The sequence below is a fragment of the Pleurodeles waltl genome, chromosome 5 (genome assembly GCF_031143425.1).
Source record: "Pleurodeles waltl isolate 20211129_DDA chromosome 5, aPleWal1.hap1.20221129, whole genome shotgun sequence".
Classification (NCBI taxonomy): Eukaryota; Metazoa; Chordata; class Amphibia; order Caudata; family Salamandridae; genus Pleurodeles; species Pleurodeles waltl.
This window is the reverse complement of record NC_090444.1, coordinates 1,848,913,122-1,848,936,196: the sequence shown is the minus strand read 5'-3', so window position 1 is coordinate 1,848,936,196 and position 23,075 is coordinate 1,848,913,122. Positions and strand designations below refer to the sequence as shown.

Sequence of the window (23,075 nt, the reverse complement as noted above, 5' to 3'; positions counted from 1 at the left end):
AAAAAAAGTTTATTTTGGATGAAACCAGGACCTCGCATATGTGAACTGGGAGGTGTCACAGAAATTATTTGCAGTAACATTACTGAGCTGCTGCTGTTACAATATCGAAAACACATCACCATCCCTGAATAGTACATGTAAAGACACATTTTGAGTTTGGACGAGTGTTCTTGTGCAGTGTCGGTGACCGGGCCAAAGGGGGCACGAAAGAGCTGAAACTGGATCATACATTCAAAGCTGTTCTGAACAGGGCCTCCCTAAAATGTTTGTCCCTGGGCCCCTAGAATCCCTAGGATGTCCTGCCCACTTTTTGCGGCTTTAAAGATTGCTTTTGTGCGGTGAGAGACTTTCTTCTTCCCTTGGCTGGAAGGGGTTCAGTCGGTGTAATTTACACACTTTGGAACCGCCCGGGCCGTTAACGGAGATTAATTTGCCCGTTGATAAGTTGGGCAGGTAACGGTGAATGAAGCGCCGCGACGCCGACAGCTGGAAGGTCCCGTCAGGTTGTTGCCCCGAGCGGCGGCTGACAAGTTAGGATTTTATTGTTCTCAGTTTTTTCTGCGTGATTTGATGTTTCGCCTTAAGAAGTTCTTTCTGATGCCAGTGACAATTAAATCCATTTTTTTGTTCTATAATTTCAAAAGGAGGGAACTGATAGAAACCTGTAACCCTTTCACCCCCGCGCTGCTCCCCGGGGTGTGTAAAGTTTGGGGTGTCTGCTGAGGGGTCAGGGAGGGTGTTTAATGGTTAAACCCAGAGTGGATCACCTGTCCCTTCTGTGACCACACGCAGACTAGTGGTCCCAGGAGGGGTACAGCTCAGCGGGTTAAGCCCTCGCTGTAGATATTGGGGGTCACCTGCAAGTCAGGACTCCTGACCCGGCCGTTTCCCTCCGGACCGACGTAAACGAACAATGTTCACACTGACTTTTTCCTTACTTAAGACAATGTGGTTTCCTGGAAGTTCGGGTCTCATTTTAGCAGAAAGCAACTTGTATTTAGATGTATTGGGGAAAAAGCTTTGGGAAACCAGTGTTTAACCCGCTCACTCCTGCGTTGACGAAAGCAACGAAAGCGCCTTGTGCAGTGGAAAGCAATTTAAAAATGATTGTTTTTTTGTATACAGCCCGTGGATGAGATAAATAATTAAATGTTTAGTGGCAGAGCGTACTTTTTATCAGTAAAATAGTCCCTCATTCCAAAGGAGGCAGAAGGACACTTCAAAACAACGAATACAAAGAAGGTGAAACAAATATCCTCCGTAGGACTCATCCGAAATGTGATTGACAACGTCACAAGCCAATAGTGGAAGGCTTCTGAGCCATAGAAGCCAATGGCTGAAGAAGGCCTACCCAAAATCCCCGTAGACTAAGTACACCATACAATCCCTTGGCCAGAGATGGCACAAGCTCCATTACAAGTTAAACCTGAAAAGGAGTCGCCATGGCTTGCTGCGTGCACGCTTCGATGCGGGCTAGAGCCAAGCTGTCTATTCATTTTGCTGTTTAATAAACTGCGCAAACTCTAATTAAATTTCAAGCTTCGTGGCGGCCAGTTTGTGCTATCCGGGGATAGTAGGTGCGGACTCGGTCTTTATCTTTTGCACCCACCCTTGCTATCCTAGAGATGGCGGCCAACAAAGGGGAGCAGAAGCCGGGCCTGTGATCGGCTGTGATCGAAGAGCCAAAGCACGAGCCAGGCCTTTAAAATATAGGTGGGGGGATGGGTGGCTGCATCTTCCGATGGGAGGTGTAGGAGAGTGCTAGAAATAGCTCCGCTGCACACTCCTCTAGCGCTTGCATGCAATAATACCTCCTAGCTGCCGCCTGCCCGCAGGGGACCCTGCCCTCCATTTGAGGCCCATACACTTACGTGGAATGTTTGCGGCATGTACACAGTGGCTGAACTTTATCCGGTCTCTCCTTATCTTAAATGCAGAAACCACTGACAGTTGAGAGAACTGAAAAAAAGGCCTTAGCCTCACGCATCGAATCAGGCTCCAATAACCGCAAAGAACTCTTCAACATTGTCAAAGAATTCTCCAGCCCCTCAGCTGCAACAAACAACATCACCCCGTCACAGGAACTCTGCGACAACCTTGCACACTTCTTCCACAACAAGATCGCCAACATCTACAGAAACTTTGAACCCCATCCCAAAGCCACCAGCTTCTTCAAGCAACACGACAACCCTGCGAACACCACAGACATCAGGCTAACCGAATGGAACCAGCTTGCCCACAGGACACTGCCTCCATAATGACCTTGGACCACTCAGGGGCCCCAACCGACCCATGCCCCCAACACATCTTCAACTAAGGTGGAGCCAGAATCATCTACATACTCACCACCTTGTTCAACACCTTAGTTGTCACGGCCACCTTCCCTGAGGACTGGAAACCTGCAAAAGTCAGCACCCTACTGAAGAAACCATTGCCACATCCTAGTGAACTCAACAACGAGCGACCAGTCTCCTTGCTCCAGTTCCCGGCCAGTGTATTAGAAATAGCCATCAACCAACAACTCTCTTCACATCTGGAACAGAACCTTCTACTTGTCTTCTCCCAATCTGAATCCCGCAGCAACCACAGCACCGAGACAGACCATTATCGCAGCTACCAATGACATCCAAACCTAGTCGACTGAGGAGAGGCTGCGGTTATGATCCTCCTAGAGCTCTCGCAGCCTTCAATACGATCTTCTAACACACACTCATCACAAGGTTGCACAACATAGACATTGAAGGAGCCACTCTTGGAGGAATTGTGTCTTTCCTCACCGGAAGAAACACAAAAATTCTGATGTCCCTCCACTTCTGAACCCAAGGAAATCACCTGTGGTGTACCTCAAGGATCCTCGTTCAGCCCCACCCTCTTCAACATTTATATGACCCCTCGGGGCAGCATCATTAAAACACACAAAATGAATCCTATGCCTCATGGCTCACAACTCATCCTCTCCCTCTCTGAAGACAACACTAAGGCCAGTTTCCACATCTGCATGACAGCCATCACCAGCTGGATGAAGGACAGTCGCGTGGAGCTCTGAACGGACAAGAAAGAAGTACTGATCATTGGAAACAAAAGCTCCCCATGCAATGTATCCTGGAGGCCCTCAGACCTCCACTTACCACACTAGTTACCGAGGCATCATTCAGGACAAGCTGACCATGACAACTCAGGTCAATTCCATCTACTCTTTCTGCTCCTTCATCCTCTGCATGCTTCGTAAGATATTTAGATGGCTATTCCAAAGCTCAAGACACACCATCATGCCGGCCCTCATCTCCAGCCAACTGGACTATGGTAGCACTCTCCATGCAGGGATCGGATCTCACCTCCTCTGATGACTACAGACAATACAGAATGCTGCAGCCAGACTCATCATGGATCTCCCCGGATTAACCTACATCACCCCCTCCTACCTCAGGGACCTCCACTGGCTCCGTGTACAGAAAAGATGCCAGTTCGAGCTCCTGACTCAAGAATGCAAGGCCCTACACATCTGTGGACCCGCCTACTTGAACCACCACCTATACTGCCCACTATTGTCGCTCACACTTCCCTTTTTCTATCCCTCACCCCCTGCATGCAACATTGCGGATGTGGCTGCTTCTCCTACCTAGTAGTGAAGACATGGAACAAGCTACCCTTTCATCTCCGGACCTCCCCATCTCTTCCAGACTTCAAAAAGTCCCTGAAGACCTGGCTATTCGGCTAATCAACTTGAGCCTGCCAGTTCGTGGATATCCTAACGAGTGGCAAGAACCGCTCTACAAATCTAAGAAATGCCCATACTGCAACAACCCAAGAGATACATTTTCCTCATCTGAAGCGCTGTGGCCCTGGAGGGGACAAGTGTTTGCTGCTGGCTACTCAGTCTTCTCTTAGGGACCCTTGACTTGGATATAGATGGGCACCCAGTTCCGCTGAGGGGCCTCCCTCCATGACTACCTCCCAATACTGAACAGTCTATGTTCCTTGTTGCACTCTATACACGAGGGGTACTGGGCTGATGCCCTCTGGGTTTTAGGGTAGATTATAATTGTGTATTAGATATCTCCCTAGGTTGGTCCTTGCCCCCCACCACAAGCTCCAGCAATGCACACTGCTAAGCGCTTTGCTAATTGGCTGTAACACTGGAACCTCTGTGACATTTGGTGCCAGTGGAACCCTCAGGTTAAGACTTCCTCTTTCTTTTCTACCCCATATGACCTCCATGTCCGCCTTGATCTAATCCTATGGTCCACCCACATATACTCTGCCTGGGTCGCACAGCCTTGGATCGCATCCCCCTTCAGGTCAGCCTTGGCTGCTGTGTCTCTCCTCCTCCCATTCTGACCTGGCACATGCAGCCCTCCCTCCTTGAGGATGTCCCCTTCCATTCCTTGCTGCATGCAGTTCTGGAGGATTATTTTGCCCTTAACACTGACACAGCCTCCTCCAACACTATGGAATGGGAAGCGTTCAAAGTGGCAGTACGGGGTCACTGTATCAGTACTGCAGTAGGGATACGGAGGGCCATTAATACTGAGCTGCAGTCTGTTGAAGGGTCCTTGCTCTGCCTTGAAGGCATGACGACCGGTGTGGATGGTGATTCTTGTACCCTCAGTGCTGCCCACATACGGCACACTGAGCTGCTTGACAGACTGTGCAGTGTTAGTTACACGGCGCATGAGGTGAAAGTCACTCCAATCCGGATACACCTGGGACCTTACTAGCACAACTGATCGAACAAGTTGACACCCGTGACCCCACCGCCTCCATCTGCAGTGCCCCAGCTTTTTTGCTTCCACCCAGAACGACCTACATAATGCTTTCATTGGTCATTACCACGGGCTACATGGCTCCGCCTGACTCTGCTCCTGCTGGCATATTGAATCCCTGCTAAAGGACATTGCCTTACCCCGCATCTCTCAAGAACAGCAGCTGAAGCGTGATGCTCCAGTCACACTGGAGGACATAGGGCAGCCCTTCTTGCGCTGTTGACGGACAGGACTTTAGGCCTGGAGGGCTTTCTCCTTGAGTTTTATTGTGTGCAATCTGACCTACTGATCCCGAAGCTGGGCCAGTTATACAAACTGTCCTGTGAAGAGGGCACTCTTGCTGCACGAGGTGATGCCGAGGTCCATTCCTAAGCCTGGTAAGGATCCTACTGACCTCTCCTTGTACCGACCACTCGCCAGACTCAATACTGACTATAAGCTCCTCCGCAAGATCTCCCCCAGCTCCCACAGCTACTCCACCTGGACCAGAACAGTTTGTGCTGGGCAGGACCACCTCCTCCATTAGGTGTTGGAGTTTGCCTCCCATCTTTTCCCTAGAACGGCCTGCATGGCTTGGACTTTAAAAAGGCCTTTGATTCTGTTGACTGGAAGTGTATGTTTGAGGTGCTCAGTAGGTTTGGCTTGAGAATCGATTCTTGCGTTGGATTTAGCTTTTCTATACCAACCACTCGTCAAGAGTCCAGACGGGAAGTCTTATTTCTGCCCCGTGGCTGTTCAGCATGGCACCAGACAGGGTTGCCTCCTTTCTCCCCTCATTTATGCCTTAGCGATTGAGCTATTGGCTACCAGACTGTGCCATAGTGGAGGGGCCTGGGGCAGCCCCTTGGCTGATGGCCTTCAGGCTGTTTCTCTCTACGCAGACAGCATGCTGCTTCATCTTTGAGATGTCTGCACGGATCATGCCCAAGCCCTAAGGGAGTTCCGTCAGGTGACCAGGCTAAAAGTTAACTGGCACAAATCTTGTGTGTTCCCACTCTCGCCACATCATCCTGAGTCCGTGGTGGATTGTGGGAAGGGACCCCTCCCTTGGTGAGGTTCCATCATTCACTATTTAGGGAAAATTCTTTATCACACGTACTGGGACTTCCTGACAATATAACTCGAGGGGTCACAGCACACAGGGTGGCCTTTTGGATGACTTTTCCTCTCTGTTTTTCGCAGAATCGTTCTTTAAAAAATAGTCATGTTGCCACAGCTCGTATATTATTTTGTGAATTTGCCTCTGTTCCTCCACCACTCTTCCACACCCTGCTCAGATTACTGGGTGAATTAATCAGGGTCAGTGGTCGCTGCCAGGTGGCACGAGCAAAGCTGTGTCGTCCAACCGACTAGGGAGGTCTATTAGCCTTTAACTGTGAACATTATTTTTTAATGTCCTAGCTGCAATGGATTTCCCGGTGGCTTGCTGAGGTCTGTAGGAAGGTAGCCTCTTTCTAGCCTTGTTACCCCCACTTTTGGCCTGTTTGTGAGTGTATGTCAGGGTGTTTTCACTGTATCACTGGGATCCTGCTAGCCAGGGCCCAGTGCTCATAGTGAAAACCCTATGTTGTCAGTGTGTTTGTTATGTGTCACTGGGATCCTGCTAGCCAGGGCCCAGTGCTCATAGTGAAAACCCCATGTTGTCAGTATGTTTGTTATGGGTCACTGGGACCCTGCTAGCCAGGACCCCAGTGCTCATAAGTTTGTGGCCTATATGTATGTGTTCCCTGTGTGATGCCTAACTGTCTCACGGAGGCTCTGCTAACCAGAACCTCAGTGTTTATGCTCTGTCTGCTTTCTAAATTTGTCACTGCAGGCTAGTGACTAATTTCACCAATTCTGATTGGCACACTCGTACACCCATATAATCCCTTTATATATGGTACTTAGGTACCCAGGGTATTGGGGTTCCAGGAGATCCCTATGGGCTGCAGCATTTCTTTTGCCACCCATAGGGAGCTCTGACAATTCTTACACAGGACTGCCACTGCAGCCTGAGTGAAATAACGTCCACATTATTTCACAGCCATTTTACACTGCACTTAAGTAACTTATAAGTCAACTATATCTCTAACCCTCACTTGGTGAAGGTTAGGTGCAAAGTTACTAAGTGTGAGGGCACCCTGGCACTAGCCAAGGTGCCCCCACATAGTTCAGGGCAATTTCCCCGGACTTTGTGAGTGCAGGGACACCATTACACATGTGCACTACATATAGGTCAATACCTATATGTAGCTTCACAATGGTAACTCCGAATATGGTCATGTAACATGTCTAAGATCATGGAATTGTCCCCCATGCCAAATCTGGTATTGGGGTGCCAATCCCATGCATCCCTGGGGCTCCAGCATGGACCCCGGGTACTGCCAAACCAGCTCTCTGGGGTTTTCACTGCAGCTACCGCTGCCGCCAATCCACAGACAAGCTTCTGCCCTCCTGGGGTCTGGGCAGCCCAGTCCCAGGAAGGCAGAACAAAGAATTTCCTCTGAGAGAGGGTGTTACACCCTCTCCCTTTGGAAATAGGTGTGAAGGGCTGGGGAGGAGTAGCCTCCCCCAGCCTCTGGAAATGCTTTTAGGGGCACAGATGGTGCCCTACTTGCATAAGCCAGTCCACACCGGTTCAGGGATCCCCCAGCCCCTGCTCTGGTGTGAAACTGGACAAAGGGAAGGGGAGTGACCACTCCCCTGTCCATCACCACCCCAGGGGTGGTGTCCAGAGCTCCTCCAGTGTGTCCCAGACCTCTGCCATCTTGAATCCAGAGGTGTGAGGACACAATGGAGGTCTCTGAGCGGCCAGTGCCAGCAGGTGACGTCAGAGACCCCTCCTGATAGGTGCTTACCTCTCTAGGTGGCCAATCCTCCTCTGAGGTCTATTTAGGGTCTCCCCTGTGGGCTTCTCTTCAGATAACGAATGCAAGAGCTCACCAGAGTTCCTCTTGGATCTCCCTCTTCGACTTGTGCCATGGATCGACCGCTGACTGCTCCAGGATGCCTGCAAAACTGCAACAAAGTAGCAAGAAGACTACCAGCAACATTGTACGCCTAATCCTGCCGGCTTTCTCGACTGTTTCCTGGTGGTGCATGCTCTGAGGGCTGTCTGCCTTCACCCTGCACTGGAAGCCAAGAAGAAATCTCCTGTGGGTTGACGGAGTCTTCCCCCTGCTACCGCAGGCACCAAACTTCTGCTTCACCAGTCCTCTGGGTCCCCTCTCATCGTGACGAGCATGGTCCCTGGAACCCAGGAGTTGGATCCAAGGGACCCAGACAGTCCAGTGGTCCTTCTGTCCAAATTTGGTGGAGGTAAGTCCTTGCCTCCCCACGCCAGACAGTAATCCTGTATACTGCATGAACTGCAGCTGCTAGGGCGTCTGTGCACTCTTGCAAGGATTCCTTTGTGCACAGCACAGCCCACGTCCCCAGCACTCCGTCCTGCATTGCCCAACCTGCTGAGTTGACCACCGGCTTCGTGGGACCCTCCTTTGTAGTGCTGAGATGACCGCCATGTTCAGATTTCTTGAACCCCTGTTCAAGTGCTTCTGTAGGTGCTGCCTGCTTCTGCATGGGCTCTCTGTGTTGCTGAGTGCCCCCTCTGTCTCCTCATCCAAGTGGCGACCTCCTGGTCCTTCCTGGGCCCGGACAGCACCCTTTTCCTTCAACCGCGACCTTTGCAGCTAGCAAGGCTTGTTTGCGGTCTTTCTGCGTGGAAACAACTCTGCATCCTCCAGCACGCCGTGGGACATCTTCTGTGCAATGGAGAAGTTCCTGGCACCTTTCGTTGTTGCAGAATCTTCGGCTTCTTCCACCCGGAGGCAGCCCTTTTGCACCTTCATCCGGGCTTTAGTGGGCTCCTGCCCCCCCTAAACACTTTTGTGACTCTTGGACTTGGTCCCCTTCCTTTGCAGGTCCTCAGGTCCATAAATCAGTCTTCAGTGCTTTGCAGTCAGTTGCTGTCTTTGCAGAATCTGCTTTCGCGACTTTAGTGTGTTTCTGGGGTAGTAGGGTCACTTTACTCCTACTTTTCAGGGTCTTGGGGTGGGGCATCTTAGACACCCTTAGTGTTTTCTTACACTCCCAGCGACCCTGTACACACTACACTAGGCTTGGGGCCCCTTCGTGGTTTGCATTCCACTTTCAGAGTATATGGTTTGTGTTGCCCCTAGACCTATTGCATCCTATTGTATTCTACAGTGTTTGCACTGGGTCAGGATCTTCAATCGTAGGGGATGGTGAGGGGATTTATATAGCACCTACTACCCATAATGAGGCCTTTCTCTTTTCTCTACTTTTTCCTTCTTCCTTTTTTCCTATTTTTTTTTTTCTGCTCATACATATTGAGTACACTCAGGAACCTCACTCCTCATCTCATGAGGAGATCCCACACTTGGCTACCACCTACTTTAAGATACGTTCTCAATGTACCGCTGTGCTTTACCACCATGCTTGACAAATGTTATACCAACTCCTGTTATTGTACCGTTGTACTTACCTACACTATAGCTCATGTTTACGTATGAGGTTACACAATGTACCCTGTAGTGTGTTTTCACTGTCTATTCTGTAACTGCTTACTTTCTCAATAAACTTGTCTGAGCAAAAAAAAACTATATTCAGGTGACACAAGTATATCATTAGCACCGGGGCTTCAGGGGACTGGGTGGGGTGGGGGTGTGGTCAGCTCCATGTAGCTTCAACTCTGGGCTGGCTCTTCTGCTGTACATGTGAACCACAACTGGCTCACATTATTCAGTCCCTTGTATCATCAGTGCACGTAAGAGCGGGTGAGCCCAATCCAAGATGTCTGCTCCAAGACCCCTTGACATGGCCTCTCTTTTCCTTTTCAGTGTGCTGGCTGGCTACAATGGCACCATATTCGCATACGGACAGACGGGAAGTGGAAAGACCTTCACAATAACTGGAGGGGCGGAGAGATACAACGACAGGGGCATTATTCCGCGAACTTTATCCTACATATTCGAGCAACTGCAACAGGTACACCATTTTCTGTACATATTTTTTTTAAAGTAATAGTGTGACTTTTCTGCCAGTGCAAAAACGGAACTTGAAAAGTAGGTGTTGAAATACAGTGCACTAACAGAGCTTTTATTAGAAATGATAAAGTGCGCTAACAGAGCCTTTATTAGAAATGATAAAGTGCAGTAACAGAGCCTTTATTAGTAAAAATAAAGTGCAGTAACAACAGAGCAGTTATTAGTAATGATAAAGTGCAGTAACAACAGAACATTTATTAGTAATGATAAAGTGCAGTAACAACAGAGTGTTTATTAGTAATGACAAAGTGCGCTAACGGAGCCTTTATTAGTAATGATAAAGTGCAGTAACAACAGAGCAGTTATTAGAAATGATAAAGTGCGCTAACAACAGCGTGTTTATTACTAATGATAAAGTGCGCTAACAACAGAGCCTTTATTATTAATGATAAAGTGCGCTAACAACAGAGCCTTTATTATTAATGATAAAGTGCACTAACAACAGAGCTTTTATTAGTGATGATAAAGTGCAGTAACAGAGCGTTTATTCGTAATGATAAAGTGCAGTAACAGAGCGTTTATTAGTTATGATAAAGTGCAGTAACACAGCGTTTATTAGTAATGATAAAGTGCAGTAGCAACAGAGCCTTTATTAGTAATGATAAAGTGCAGTAACAACAGAGCAGTTATTAGTAATGATAAAGTGCAGTAACAACAGAACATTTATTAGTAATGATAAAGTGCAGCAAAAACAGAGTGCTTATTAGTAATGACAAAGTGCGCTAACAGAGTCTTTATTAGTAATGATAAAGTGCAGTAACAACAGAGCAGTTATTAGAAATGATAAAGTGCGCTAACAACAGCGTGTTTATTACTAATGATAAAGTGCGCTAACAACAGAGCCTTTATTATTAATGATAAAGTGCGCTAACAACAGAGCCTTTATTATTAATGATAAAGTGCACTAACAACAGAGCTTTTATTAGTGATGATAAAGTGCAGTAACAGAACGTTTATTCGTAATGATAAAGTGCAGTAACACAGCGTTTATTAGTAATGATAAAGTGCAGTAGCAACAGAGCCTTTATTAGTAATGATAAAGTGCAGTAATAACAGAGCCTCTATTAGTAATGATAAATTGCACTAACAGAGCCTTTATTAGTAAAGATAAAGTGCAGTAACAACAGAGCAGTTATTAGTAATGATAAGGTGCAGTAACAGAACATTTATTAGTAATGATAAAGTGCAGCAACAACAGAGTGCTTATTAGTAATGATAAAGTGCGCTAACAGAGCCTTTATTAGTAATGATAAAGTGCAGTAACAACAGAGTGTTTATTAGTAATGATAAAGTGCAGTAAAAGCTTTTATTAGTAATGATAAAGTGCACTAACAGAGCCTTTATTAGTAATGATAAAGTGCAGTAACAACAGAGTGTTTATTAGTAATGATAAAGTGCAGTAACAACAGAGCCTTTATTATTAATGATAAAGTGCACTAACAACAGAGCTTTTATTAGTGATGATAAAGTGCAGTAACAGAGCGTTTATTAGTAATGATAGTGCAGTAGCAACAGAGCCTTTATTAGTAATGATAAAGTGCAGTAACAACAGAGCCTTTATTAGTAATGATAAAGTGCAGTAACAACAGAGCCTCTATTAGTAATGATAAATTGCACTAACAGAGCCTTTATTAGTAAAGATAAAGTGCAGTAACAACAGAACATTTATTAGTAATGATAAAGTGCAGCAACAACAGAGTGTTTATTAGTAATGATAAAGTGCGCTAACAGAGCCTTTATTAGTAATGATAAAGTGCAGTAACAACAGAGTGTTTATTAGTAATGATAAAGTGCAGTAAAAGCCTTTATTAGTAATGATAAAGTGCACTAACAGAGCCTTTATTAGTAATGATAAAGTGAAGTAACAACAGAGTGTTTATTAGTAATGATAAAGTGCAGTAACAACAGAGCCTTTATTAGTAATGATAAAGTGCAGCAACAACAGAGTGTTTATTAGTAATGATAAAGTGCGCTAACAGAGCCTCTATTAGTAATGATAAAGTGCAGTAACAACAGAGTGTTTATTAGTAATGATAAAGTGCAGTAAAAGCCTTTATTAGTAATGATAAAGTGCACTAACAGAGCCTTTATTAGTAATGATAAAGTGAAGTAACAACAGAGTGTTTATTAGTAATGATAAAGTGCAGTAACAACAGAGCCTTTATTAGTAATGATAAAGTGCACTAACAACAGAGTGTTTATTAGTAATGATAAAGTGCAGTAACAGAGCGTTTATTAGTAATGATAAAGTGCAGTAGCAACAGAGCCTTTATTAGTAATGATAAAGTGCAGTAACAACAGAGCATTTATTAGTAATGACAAAGTGCACTAACAGAGCCTTTATTAGCAGTGATAAAGTGCAGTAAGAATCAAATGCGCCTCGATTTTACCCATCTCTTATTTTACTAGAATAAGCTAGCACTGGTCCTACCACCCTAGGCACAAGGCCTATTTTGCGGAGTGGGTAAGTATTAGGGATGCACTAGAACGAAAGAAATGGGTATTAAAGGTGTACATCAGGTTACTACAAATTGAACCTCAAAACCCCGTCTTGTGTCCATGGTGGAGCCAGTTCCCGGTGACAGGCCCTCTGTGACTTGCCAACATGGAGGTCCTGCCATCATTTAAGAAAGGTTCATCCGCAGGGATTCCGAACTATTGTCCCAGTGCACCGAGATTACTCCTAATGGTTGGGGGCAATTAAAGATTTTTTTCTGTCTGAATTTTTAATTCAAGGGCTTCTTTTACAAGAGTTCAACGAGTTGCACAGTTGGAGAACCCACAGAGTGCATGTTATGTACCCACAGTGTGTACCCACATCGTGGACTTTGTGACTGAAAGGCAGGTGAAAATGACATCATAAGTGGCACCTAACTTGGGCAGCCCCACCAGTGCCAGCTCTTTGGTGTGGAGTACACTCCAGTGGATTTCCCAGTGGCCAAGCAAGTGGCAGGTCTGTCATCAGGGAAACCAGTTTCCCTCACACTACAAATGAGCTGGGTGAACACAGGGGAGAACGAATGGGACATTTGCCAGTTTTTGGCTGGTGCCCTGTTACTACCTTCTCCCGAAGGAGATTCTTGGTGTGGTGAAAAACACCCACTTTGTACCAGATCCCGGAGCTATGTAGCATCTTTGAGCTGACTATTATGGCAAAACATCCTGCAATACATCATCCAAGTAAACTATTTCTTATAGACTGTAATCTAGGGATACCAAGCCGGATTGCAGTATCCTATGGAAGACCGCGTCGCAAGCAGCAGCATATTCAAGAACAGGTAGAGAAACTTAGGAAGAACTATCATCTTCGCATTCACCAGCCAACCTGTTAAAGTAAGCGGTAACCTATGCCAACTTTCTGAATGAGCTTCCAGCCAGGTAAGGACCTGTCCTTAATTTGCACGCCACAGATCTATATCACTACTAATCCATTTACCTAAGTAACAAACCAGCTCCCGAGCCCAGCTAAGTGGAAAGTCCAATGTATATTCGCTAGTTGCGTCCATTAACAGAAATATGATTGATTTCGGCCAATTGATAGTGATACCCGATATGCCACCAAAATAAATGAATTCCCAGATCAAGACATCTAGATTATCCTGTGGATTTTTTAAGTAGAGAGTGACATCATCGGCATACACAGAAACCAACACCACATGTTGCTGTAAAGGCCAGCCCTCTGTGCGCATGGTGTGACCATGATCACGCCCCAAGGGGCTCCATTACCATAGCGAATAATGTAGGAGATAGGGGGCACCCCAGTCAGGTGCCCCTCGTCACTGAGAACTGGGGGGGACAGTGCTGTTAATGCGTAAACGGGCAGTCGGATATTCAAACAGAAGCATAGGAATCTAGGCCTCAAGCCAATCCGTGCAAGAAGAACAAACAGATAAGGCCATTCGAGGGAATCAAACGCCTTGGTGGCGTCCAAGAATACTGCAGCCGTGGCTGGGAATTGCCTGAACAATAGCAAACAAGGTGCGTAGGTTGTGTGCCGAAGATCTACCCGGCACAAAGCCTGACTGATCTCGGCAGGCGATAAACGGCAGCAATGCTAATAGACGAGAAGCAATCAGCTTAGCCAGAATTTTATTATCTATATTGATCATGGAAAATGGGCAATATGATTCGCATTTACGAGGATCCTTCTCTGCTTTCAATATGGTAACAATCAGTGCCTCGCACAAAGAAGCAGAGAGGACACCCACCTCCTGAGGTTTCAAGCAGATGAAGGGCCAACAGTGATGGGTTTTCCTTGTAGAAGGTGGCTGTACAGCTGTCCAGTCCCAGAGCCTTGTCACTGGAAATTCACGTATTACTTAAACAATGTCCTAGACTGTAAAAAAGTGTCTATGTCCACTCTAAAGCCACAAAAGTTGGATATAATCTAAATAATCTGTGAGTTGTGGGGGGTGGATTGCATTTATGAGTAAAGCAAATAGAAAAAGGAGGACATCACGTGCTGGTATGGATGCATCTGATGATCATCAAGTTCCATAATGTGATCGCAGGCCGGCCCATGGCTTGCGCAAAAGGTTAGCTGGCGTCCTACCCGCTCATCCCCTATGCTGTATCTCCAGGCGCACGCTTCTGGCCCTAGATAGCACACGCCTCTCTGTGCTGACTCTTCAAACTGACTTAGCCTAGGTCTAATGATCAACAGTATGTCTATGTCATAAGTATCAAAGTACTGCTGTTCCAGTCTGCGTACCTCGGACTCAAGATCAGACAGTTCCTTCCGTAACGATCGTAATATCCCTGCTTGGCCATGCATACCCCTCTAAGAACCACCCTAAACACCACCCAAGGAGTAGAAGGGGGCTGGGCAGAGGCCTTATGATGCTTACAATAATCGGTGATATCCTCCCTGACTTCCTTGCAAAATCCCTGATCTCTAAGCACACCTAATAGGTGCCACCAAGTAAATGCACAAGATGTTTTCAGGGAGCACAGTTCCAATAAAACAGGAGCATGCTCTGAGTGTGTGCGCAGCTGATGACCACCCTTGAGAGTTCATGCCTTCACATCACATGTACCAAGCCACAAATCGATTTGAGACTGTGTATTATGCATGGCAGTGATCAAGGTGCCCTCTCTGTCAGACCCATGTTTAGAGCACCAGAGGTCGACTAGGTGGTTATCTGTCATAATCCGATGCAGCAAGTCCTGGCCCCCGGATGTGGCAGCCTAGTGGTGCTACATCGATCAATGCTCGGGTCTAAGACTACATTAAAATTGTCACACCAAAGAAGCACACCTGTCAGTTGCCAGACCTCAGCACAAATTCAGGAGTCTCGGAATTGGGCCAATAAATAGTCAGGAGGGGAAAGTATGGCCACAGGTCTTTCCGGCCAGTAGCACATACCTACCCTGTTTATCGCACAAAGCCAGCAGGGTGCGCCAAGGGGACCTATGAGTATAGCTGCTATGACTCACGCCCTAAAGTAACTATAACTCGCTCCCCCCATGCACAGTTTTCTCATCAATAATGTGATTGCAGACTGTGCAGGAATAATATCAATGATGCCATAGAAGGTGTCATCAATGACATAATATGTGGAGTAGTTAGCTGTGCATGACAAAGGCATGTTATAGTTACCTTACGGTGCAAATTATAGTTACTTGTGTTAACCATAACTGTAATAGCTGAATTTCTATAATTTTGTTCGAGGAATTTCAGAACATAACTATAACATCCCTGTAACCTTTATTTTTTCAGTGAATTTCTACGTTTTTTTAGCACAGATGTAAATATAACCAGCGTCATGCAACCCTCCTGCATGCACCCAAACCCTAATATCTCAGATACTACTGAAGAGATGTACACCAAATCAAAAAGGCGCGCTTTCTGGACAAAGAACAACCTTTCTGCCAAATGCGGTGTGATTTCGTTCAGTGGTTCGGGCTGTAGTCGTGTTCAAAAACTTGAAAAATCCCATTGACGTAAAATGGAGAAAAAGTGTTTTGGGACCCCCCCCCCCCCCTTTTATTCTCATCCCCCACTTGATGGATCACCCCAAACTGTTCAAGACAGCAGCTGAACTGACCAAAGAATATGGTTTGAAAATTTCCTGAAGATTCAACAAACCGCGCCAAAGTAATTGGCAAAACAAAAAAACTCTCTGTCTATGGGAAAAAAAGGTCTTAACTATAACTACCTAGTGCTGACTGCCACTAGATAATATATATATATATATATATATATATATATATATATATATATATATATATATATACTATGTAGCATAGTTAGGTCTAAGTTTCAATAGTAAATCATATTTTGCTTTCTTTATAACTTTGCTTCAGTTTGAATCGCACAAAATATAAAAAAAAAAAAAGTGAATCAAGTTTGAGTCCTTTGTATTAGGTTTCACACAGATCTGTCAAACAGGGGGCAAAAAAGGGGGCGTCCTAAATATGTGATTTCACACTTTAATTCCCATAGACTGTTTTGCTCTTTGATACAGAAAACAAAACAGCTGAACAGAATTACACCAAACTTACCACAAAGTTAGAACTAGAACGTTACTCTAGGAGTATGCTTTTGTTGGTTTGGTGTAAATCGTTCAGTAGTTTTTTTTTTAAATTAGCATTTAAATACGTGCTCAAGTTGGGTTTGAAGGGGTTACATTTTAGAGATAACCTTACGGTTGCAAAGTTGTATTTTTGATTTGCTCATAAAGTGAGCTCTGTTGGAAGAATTTGCATGGAATTTGGTGTATGTTCAGCTTGCTCTTTGTAAACTTTAAATGTATGCAGATTTGTCAAGTGGGACAAATTAAATGGGCGGGGGTTGGAAAAATATGTTAATTTGCTAATAGCAATGGCATATTCGACTAATCCATATACAATCTGGCAGATATTTAGCATGTTCAGGCTTCTGTGAATGTGGCAGATTTTGTGCAGATTCTTGGGGGGGCAAAATTTAATGGGGGAGGGGCAAAATAAATTTCAACCGCTAATAACGTGCCTGCTCTGTAATGGATCTGCATGAAATTTGGCAGGCTCCTAGCATGTTAAACCCAGTGCAGGAATCACTGGTTCGATGCAAATCTGAGAAAGAGTGCAAATTAAAATGGGGGGTGGAGGGAGTCAAAAAATAATGTATTTGGCGTAACATTTACAGATCTGCACAGCACTTCGCAGACACCATGTTTAGCTTACTTGTGATATATTGAGTTTCATGCAAACCATTCAGCAGGCATGGGGAAATGATTAAAAAAATAAAGCAACATTTCCAGTGTGCCATTGCCTGGTTTAGAGTAAATCCATTCAGTAGTTTTCAAGAAGTTAGCATTAGAAAAATGTGTCAGTGGATTTGAAAGAATTAAAATTTAGACCTATCTAGATGAATAGTGTGTGAACAGCCCTCCCCGAGTTTGCAGACTGGTAATGGACCTACAGTAAAACAAAAAAAAGTGAAAAGCCCACATTGGACAAGGAAGAGTTTAGCTCCAGTTGTCCATTTAGAGTCCGCAAGTACCAAAGTTTTATCCGCGAACATGTTAAGAGATTGTCCACAAATAAAACACAGAGAGGCTACAGACCGAGCCCTGTGGCCAGCATGTGCTATCCATGTTTGAAGGCCTGTGCAGCAGTGGTTGGCAGTCTGCAGCAGGTTAGCAAATTCTTAGCAAATGAACACTTTTTTGAACCCTGGAGAACGCTGCTCCTTGCTGATGGATTTGCATGAAATTCCATATACTAAGAGTAAGCTCAACTCTGCCAAATCTTATATCGCTCTATGATAAGACACTGCAGAGATAACCAAATAAAATCATTTTTGACCCTTGATTTAAATTTGTCCCCTTTATCGGATATGCCTGAAACGTGTGATTCCTGCACTGAGCTCAACTTGCTAACAGCATGTCAAATATTATGACGATTCATTAATCAGCGCATTCAAGTGAAATTTAAAGCGGCTGCTTCAAGCCGCTCCGTGTTTCAAAGAGCAGGCGGCACCCACCTGCACTTTCAAGAGGGAGTAGCGAGCCCCTTGCTGGCGGGTGCAGTGAGTGACTTCAGGGATTGTGGCTATCTTGAGGTGGGCCTTTTTATGTGAGTGAGCATTCACAGTGTAGGTCTGTTCACTTAGTGAAGGTCTGTGCTGCTTACACTGAGTACAGTGGAGAGGGGAAATCTGCACTAAGGTACAGTATCTCTTCAATTAGACCTATAGGTTCCAGCAAGGCACCAAACTGGTGTAAAGCAAGCACCGCACCCAGAGTATGAATCCTTCCTCTCCAGTATAAATTGTGTATTGTAAAGTGCAGTCACCCACAAGAGTATCCTCGCACTGAGGTGGGTGTGCCTAGCACTGCTTGTGGTAGGTTGGCTCATTGAAAAGCCACGTCCTCAGCTTCTTTCGGAGTTCAACAAGACAGGCGAAGGCTCTGATGTGGCGTGGGAGGCTGTTCCACACTTTAAAAGTGATGCAAGAGAGAGCCCATCCTCCTGATCTGGTTCTGTGTATGCGTGGGACGGGTGTGAGTGTCCTGCGGATCTGAAGTGTCTGGGTGATTGGTGGAAGGAAACGCGGCAGTCTAGGCAGGTGCGTGTGAGGAGTTTGAACTGAGCATGTTTGTGTATCCGGAGCCAGTGGAGATCCCTGAGGTGAGGTGTGATGTGAGTTATCTTCGGGAGATTGAGGATGAGTCTGGCGGCTGAGTTCTGGATGGTTGGTAGTTTTTTAGTGGGTTGCTTCGTGATCTCAGTGTAAAGGATGTTCTCGTAGTCCAACTTGCTGGTGATTGTGGTGTGAGTTACAGTTTTCCTAGTGTTGCTGGGAAGCCATTTGGAGCTCTTCCTCTGCATCCTCAGAGTGTGGAGTGTGTGTCACGTCCGGTTTGCTGTTGATGATTATTCTTAGGTTCCGGCCGTGGGTGCTGGGTGTGGGTCTGAGTTCATCCAGCCACCAGTTGGAGTCCCATGGTGGGGTGTTCTTGCTCAAGATCACTGCTTCTGTCTTGTCAGTGTCAAGCTTGATATAGTTGACTTTCATCCACCTAGGGACTTCAGTCATGCAGGTGTACTGTGAAAAGTCACCCCTATATGTTTGTATGAGATCAGGTTGTGGGTGGGTGTCTACAATGGGCAGTGATTGAGGATGTGTTTGTGTGCACAAGCAATGAGGCACTCTCAGACTTTAAGTGGGTTGGGTCCCAACAGGTCTCAGACAAAGTACTAATTACAAACTGACATTGCAACAGGTCACTATCGGGACCTATTTATGTCCTTAACTTTGCAGGCAAAACACTGATCAATTTCTGACTAATGACTATAGAAACTATTAACTAATGTAATTCCTGTTTCCATTTCAAATGTTTTACTTGATCTTCCATTCCATAATGGTTTCCTTTTCCCAGGATGTAGTGTTTCTGTAGTTTTCGTGCAGCATGTTACTCTTGTATACTGTGCACTGTGAACTGATTTGTCTGTAGGTGTTTGTGTGAACTCACGTTGTGGCTGTGTGTTTGTGACGGGTCATAATTAAGAGCTCTGGTGTTGAGAGTGAAGGCAGTATTACCTTCTCACAGTGCCAGTATGTGGGTCATTAAGGTGTGGTGTTCAGAATACAAGCTCATCCAATCCTTGGCCTCTCTGCAGATGCATGCAGCGATGGCCATGTTTGCCAGTTGTAATTGTGATTCATTCAGGGTGAGTGTGTGTCAGAGGTACACAGCTCTTGCAATATTGACAGGGTGAAAGTAATAAAAAAATGTTGTGAGTATGGGTGAATGGTTTTGTTTTGTGTGTAGGGGAATGATGAAGTTAAGGAAATGCAGAGAAGTACATGCAGAAGAGAATGAAAATAGTGTGCGATCATGAAAGTCATTGTTAGACATGGGGTCTCTAGTTGGCAGAGGTATAAACCCTTGTCCAAGCGGGGACCACAATCTTAGTCAGGGTAAGTCACAACACAGTCCAAATTATCCTGTGTCACCCTCTGGTAGCTTGGCACTGAGCAGTCAGGCTTAACTTAGAAGGCAATGTGTAAAGTATTTGTGCAATGAATCATACAGTAACACAGTGAAAACACCACAAAAATACACCACACAGATTTAGAAAAATATAGACTATTTATCTGAATAAAATACTGTTGAAACAATGAAAATCCAATGTACATAAGCAAAGTTATGAACGTCTAAAGAATAAATCCAACTAAAGCACTTAGAAACACAATAGCTCCAACTGGGGCTATCACGGCATCATTGACTGAGTCGTTACCAATAATCCGACACCACCAGTGCTGGTCACGGAGTCACATGGACCCGCAGATACAGTACTTTTGGAAAATGAAGGAGCAGGGCATATCAAGGAGTCAGAAAAAGGTGTCACTCGAGTCAGTGCGGCATCAGTCCCTTACAGCCTCCCAGGAGGTGAGGTGTTGGTTCCGCGCTGCGAGGCAGGTGGAGGTGAGATGTCGGTTCCGTCCGGATGCAGGTGGAGCTGATGCGGAGGTGTTCCTGATGCGTTGATTTCTTGTGACCCGGCAGGATCGCTGGTTCCGGTCCGTCAGGACGTGATGTGTCAACTTCACAGTGTTGCGATGATCCTGAGTGGCGTCAGCGGAGTCCCAGCAATGTCGGACTTGCGCTGCAGGCCGCAGTCATTGCGGGAGCAGGCTGCGGCGTTGCTGGCATCGCTGAAGTCATTCTGGAGTCACTGGAGTCAGAAAACTAGCTAGAAGATAGCTGATGAAGTCTTTGTTGGCCCTGAGACGAGACTTCAGAGTAGGAGGCAAGCTCAATCCAAGCCCTTGGAGAGCAATTTTGGGGAAGGCATAGTTCTTCTAGCAAAGTCAGAGGCCAGCAGGGCAACAGCAGGGCAGCAGTCTTTCTCAGCAAAGCAGTCCATATGAGGCCTTTGGGCAGCCAGGCAGCTCCTCTGACAGGGTGCAGGTGTACGTCCAGAAGTATCTGATTTGGTGGGGTCAGAGACCCAGTTTATATACCCAAAAATGCCTTTGAAGTGGGGGAGAGTGGTTTTGAAGTGCACAAGTTCCCCTTTCAGCCCAGTCCTGTCTGCCAGGGTCCCAGTGGTGGGTTATCAGTCCTTTGTGCAAGGGTACGCCACTGGCCTTTGAAATGTAAGTGTCAGGCCCTCCACCCTTCCAATCCAGGAAGGCCCATTCAGTATACAGATGTGACTGAGTGTCTTTTGTTTATGGCTGTCTGGGTGAAATGCACAAGGGAGCTGTCAACCAGCACACACCAGATGTTTATTGGAGAAAGGCTGTAAGGCACAGATGGTTTTAAGTGCAGGGAAATGCTCACTTTCTAAAAGTGGCATTTCTAAAATAGTAATATAAAATCCAACCTCACCAATAAGCCGGATTTTCTAATACCATTCTGGCCATACTAAACATGACAGTGTTATCCCTTCCAGATCAGACTCTACCACTCAATAAGTATATGAGGGCAGCCCTAATGCTAGCCTTTGAAAGGAGCAGCCTCACAGCAGTGGAAAACAAATTTATGAGTTTTCACTACTAGGACAAATAAAACACACATGTGCATGTCCTGCCTTTTACCTACATAGCGCCCTGCCCATGGGTTCCCTAGAGACTACCTTAGGGGTGACTTATATGTAGCAAAAGGAGAGTTTAAAAATGTCAAGTCGAAGTGGCAGTGAAACTGCACACAGGCCTCGCAATGGCAGGCAGAGACAAGGTGAAGGGGCTACTTATGTGGTTGGCACAATCAATGCTGCAGGCCCACTAGTAGCATTTAATTTACAAGCCCTGGGCACATGTAGTGCACTGTAGTAGGGTCTTTAAAGTAAATCAAATATGCCATTGGGGATGAACCAATTTTACCATGTTTTAAGGGAGAGAGTACATGCACTTTAGCACTAGTTAGCCGGGTAATCTGCGCAGAGTCCTAAAACCAGCAAAAACAGTGTCAGAAAAGTGGAGAGATGCAGGCAAAAAGTTGGGGGATGACCGACCTAAGGCTGTCAGATCTACAGACATGATGTTAGAAATTGGGTTACTGGTTGACTGGGGTGTGAGCCGTGATCAAGCAGCAACCACAAACCTAGTCAGGGTAAGGCACAAGCAAACCCCAAATTAACCTGGGGTCAGCTCCTTGGTAGCTTGACAGCGAGTAGTCAGGCTTAACTTAGAGCCAATGTGTAAAGTATTTGTGTAACACTGCAAACAACTGCATCCACTTCACCTTCCAGAAACCCACCTCGTACCACCCCACCCAACAGATCCCCTGGCGCAACTGGAGCAAAGTCAGCCAAGACCAGCCGAACACCAACCTCGCTCGAAAGCCACCTACCGAACCCACCAATCCCGACCTCGCAGCCTGCAACCTCTGGCGCTGGATCGACGACTGCGCCAACACTCTCGCCCCGCTCAATAAACCTTCCAACAGAGGCGCCAACACGAGAGCCAGCTGGTTCACCTCGGACCTTCGAGCCTCCAAGCAAACCTGCCGGAAACTGGAGAGAAAATGGCTCCACGAACAGACACTGGGTAACCATGCTGCCTTCAAGAACGCCATCTGCAAACACCATCAGATCTGCCAAGAAAACCTCCTTCAAAGGCCGCCTTCACAACAACGCACACAACAGCAAGGAGCTCTTCAACATCGTGAAGGAACTCTCCAATCCCAGCTCCAGCACAAACAACATCCCACCATCACAAGACCTGTGCAACTCCCTCACCACCTTCTTCCACCACAAGATCACAGACATCCATGACAGCTTCAACAGCCAGACCACCCCGTCAACCACTGACTCCTCAGACTCTCCACCCACCTTCAACTACGACCCCCCTGCTCGTCTGGGCCAACGTGAACATAGACAACACAATCAAAACCATGAGCACTATCCACTCTGGATCTCCGTCAGACCCATACCCTCACCACATCTTTAACAAAGTAAGCGCCACCATCGCTCCCCACCTCTGCAAAGTCATCAACATCTCCTTCGAGACCGCGACCTACCCTGAGAGCTGGAAGCATGCTGAGATCAATCCCCTACTCAAGAAACCCATGGCAGACCCGAGAGACCTCAAGAATTTCCGCCACATCTCCCTGCTCCCATTCCTGGCCAAGGTCATCGAGAAGATCGTCAACAGACAACTGACCCACTACCTCGAAGAAAACAACATCCTGGACCCATCCCAGTCAGGGTTCCGCAGCAACCACAGTAACGAAACTGCCCTCATCGCCGCCACCAATGACATCAGGGCCCTGCTTGACCACGGCGAAACCGCAGCCCTCATCCTCCTGGACCTCTCTGCCGCCTTCGA

At 46.2% G+C, this 23,075-nt stretch overlaps 1 protein-coding gene across 2 annotated transcripts in view; it reads left to right on the top strand.

Moving 5' to 3' along the window:
- KIF6 (kinesin family member 6) overlaps window positions 1–23,075 on the top strand; it is a 1,127,187-nt gene that overhangs the window by 128,235 nt on the left and 975,877 nt on the right. For both annotated transcript variants that reach the window (XM_069236333.1, XM_069236332.1), the window contains exon 4: window positions 9,605–9,752. In XM_069236333.1, coding sequence (XP_069092434.1) covers window positions 9,605–9,752 — 148 coding nt within the window. The remainder of the gene's footprint in view (window positions 1–9,604; window positions 9,753–23,075) is intronic.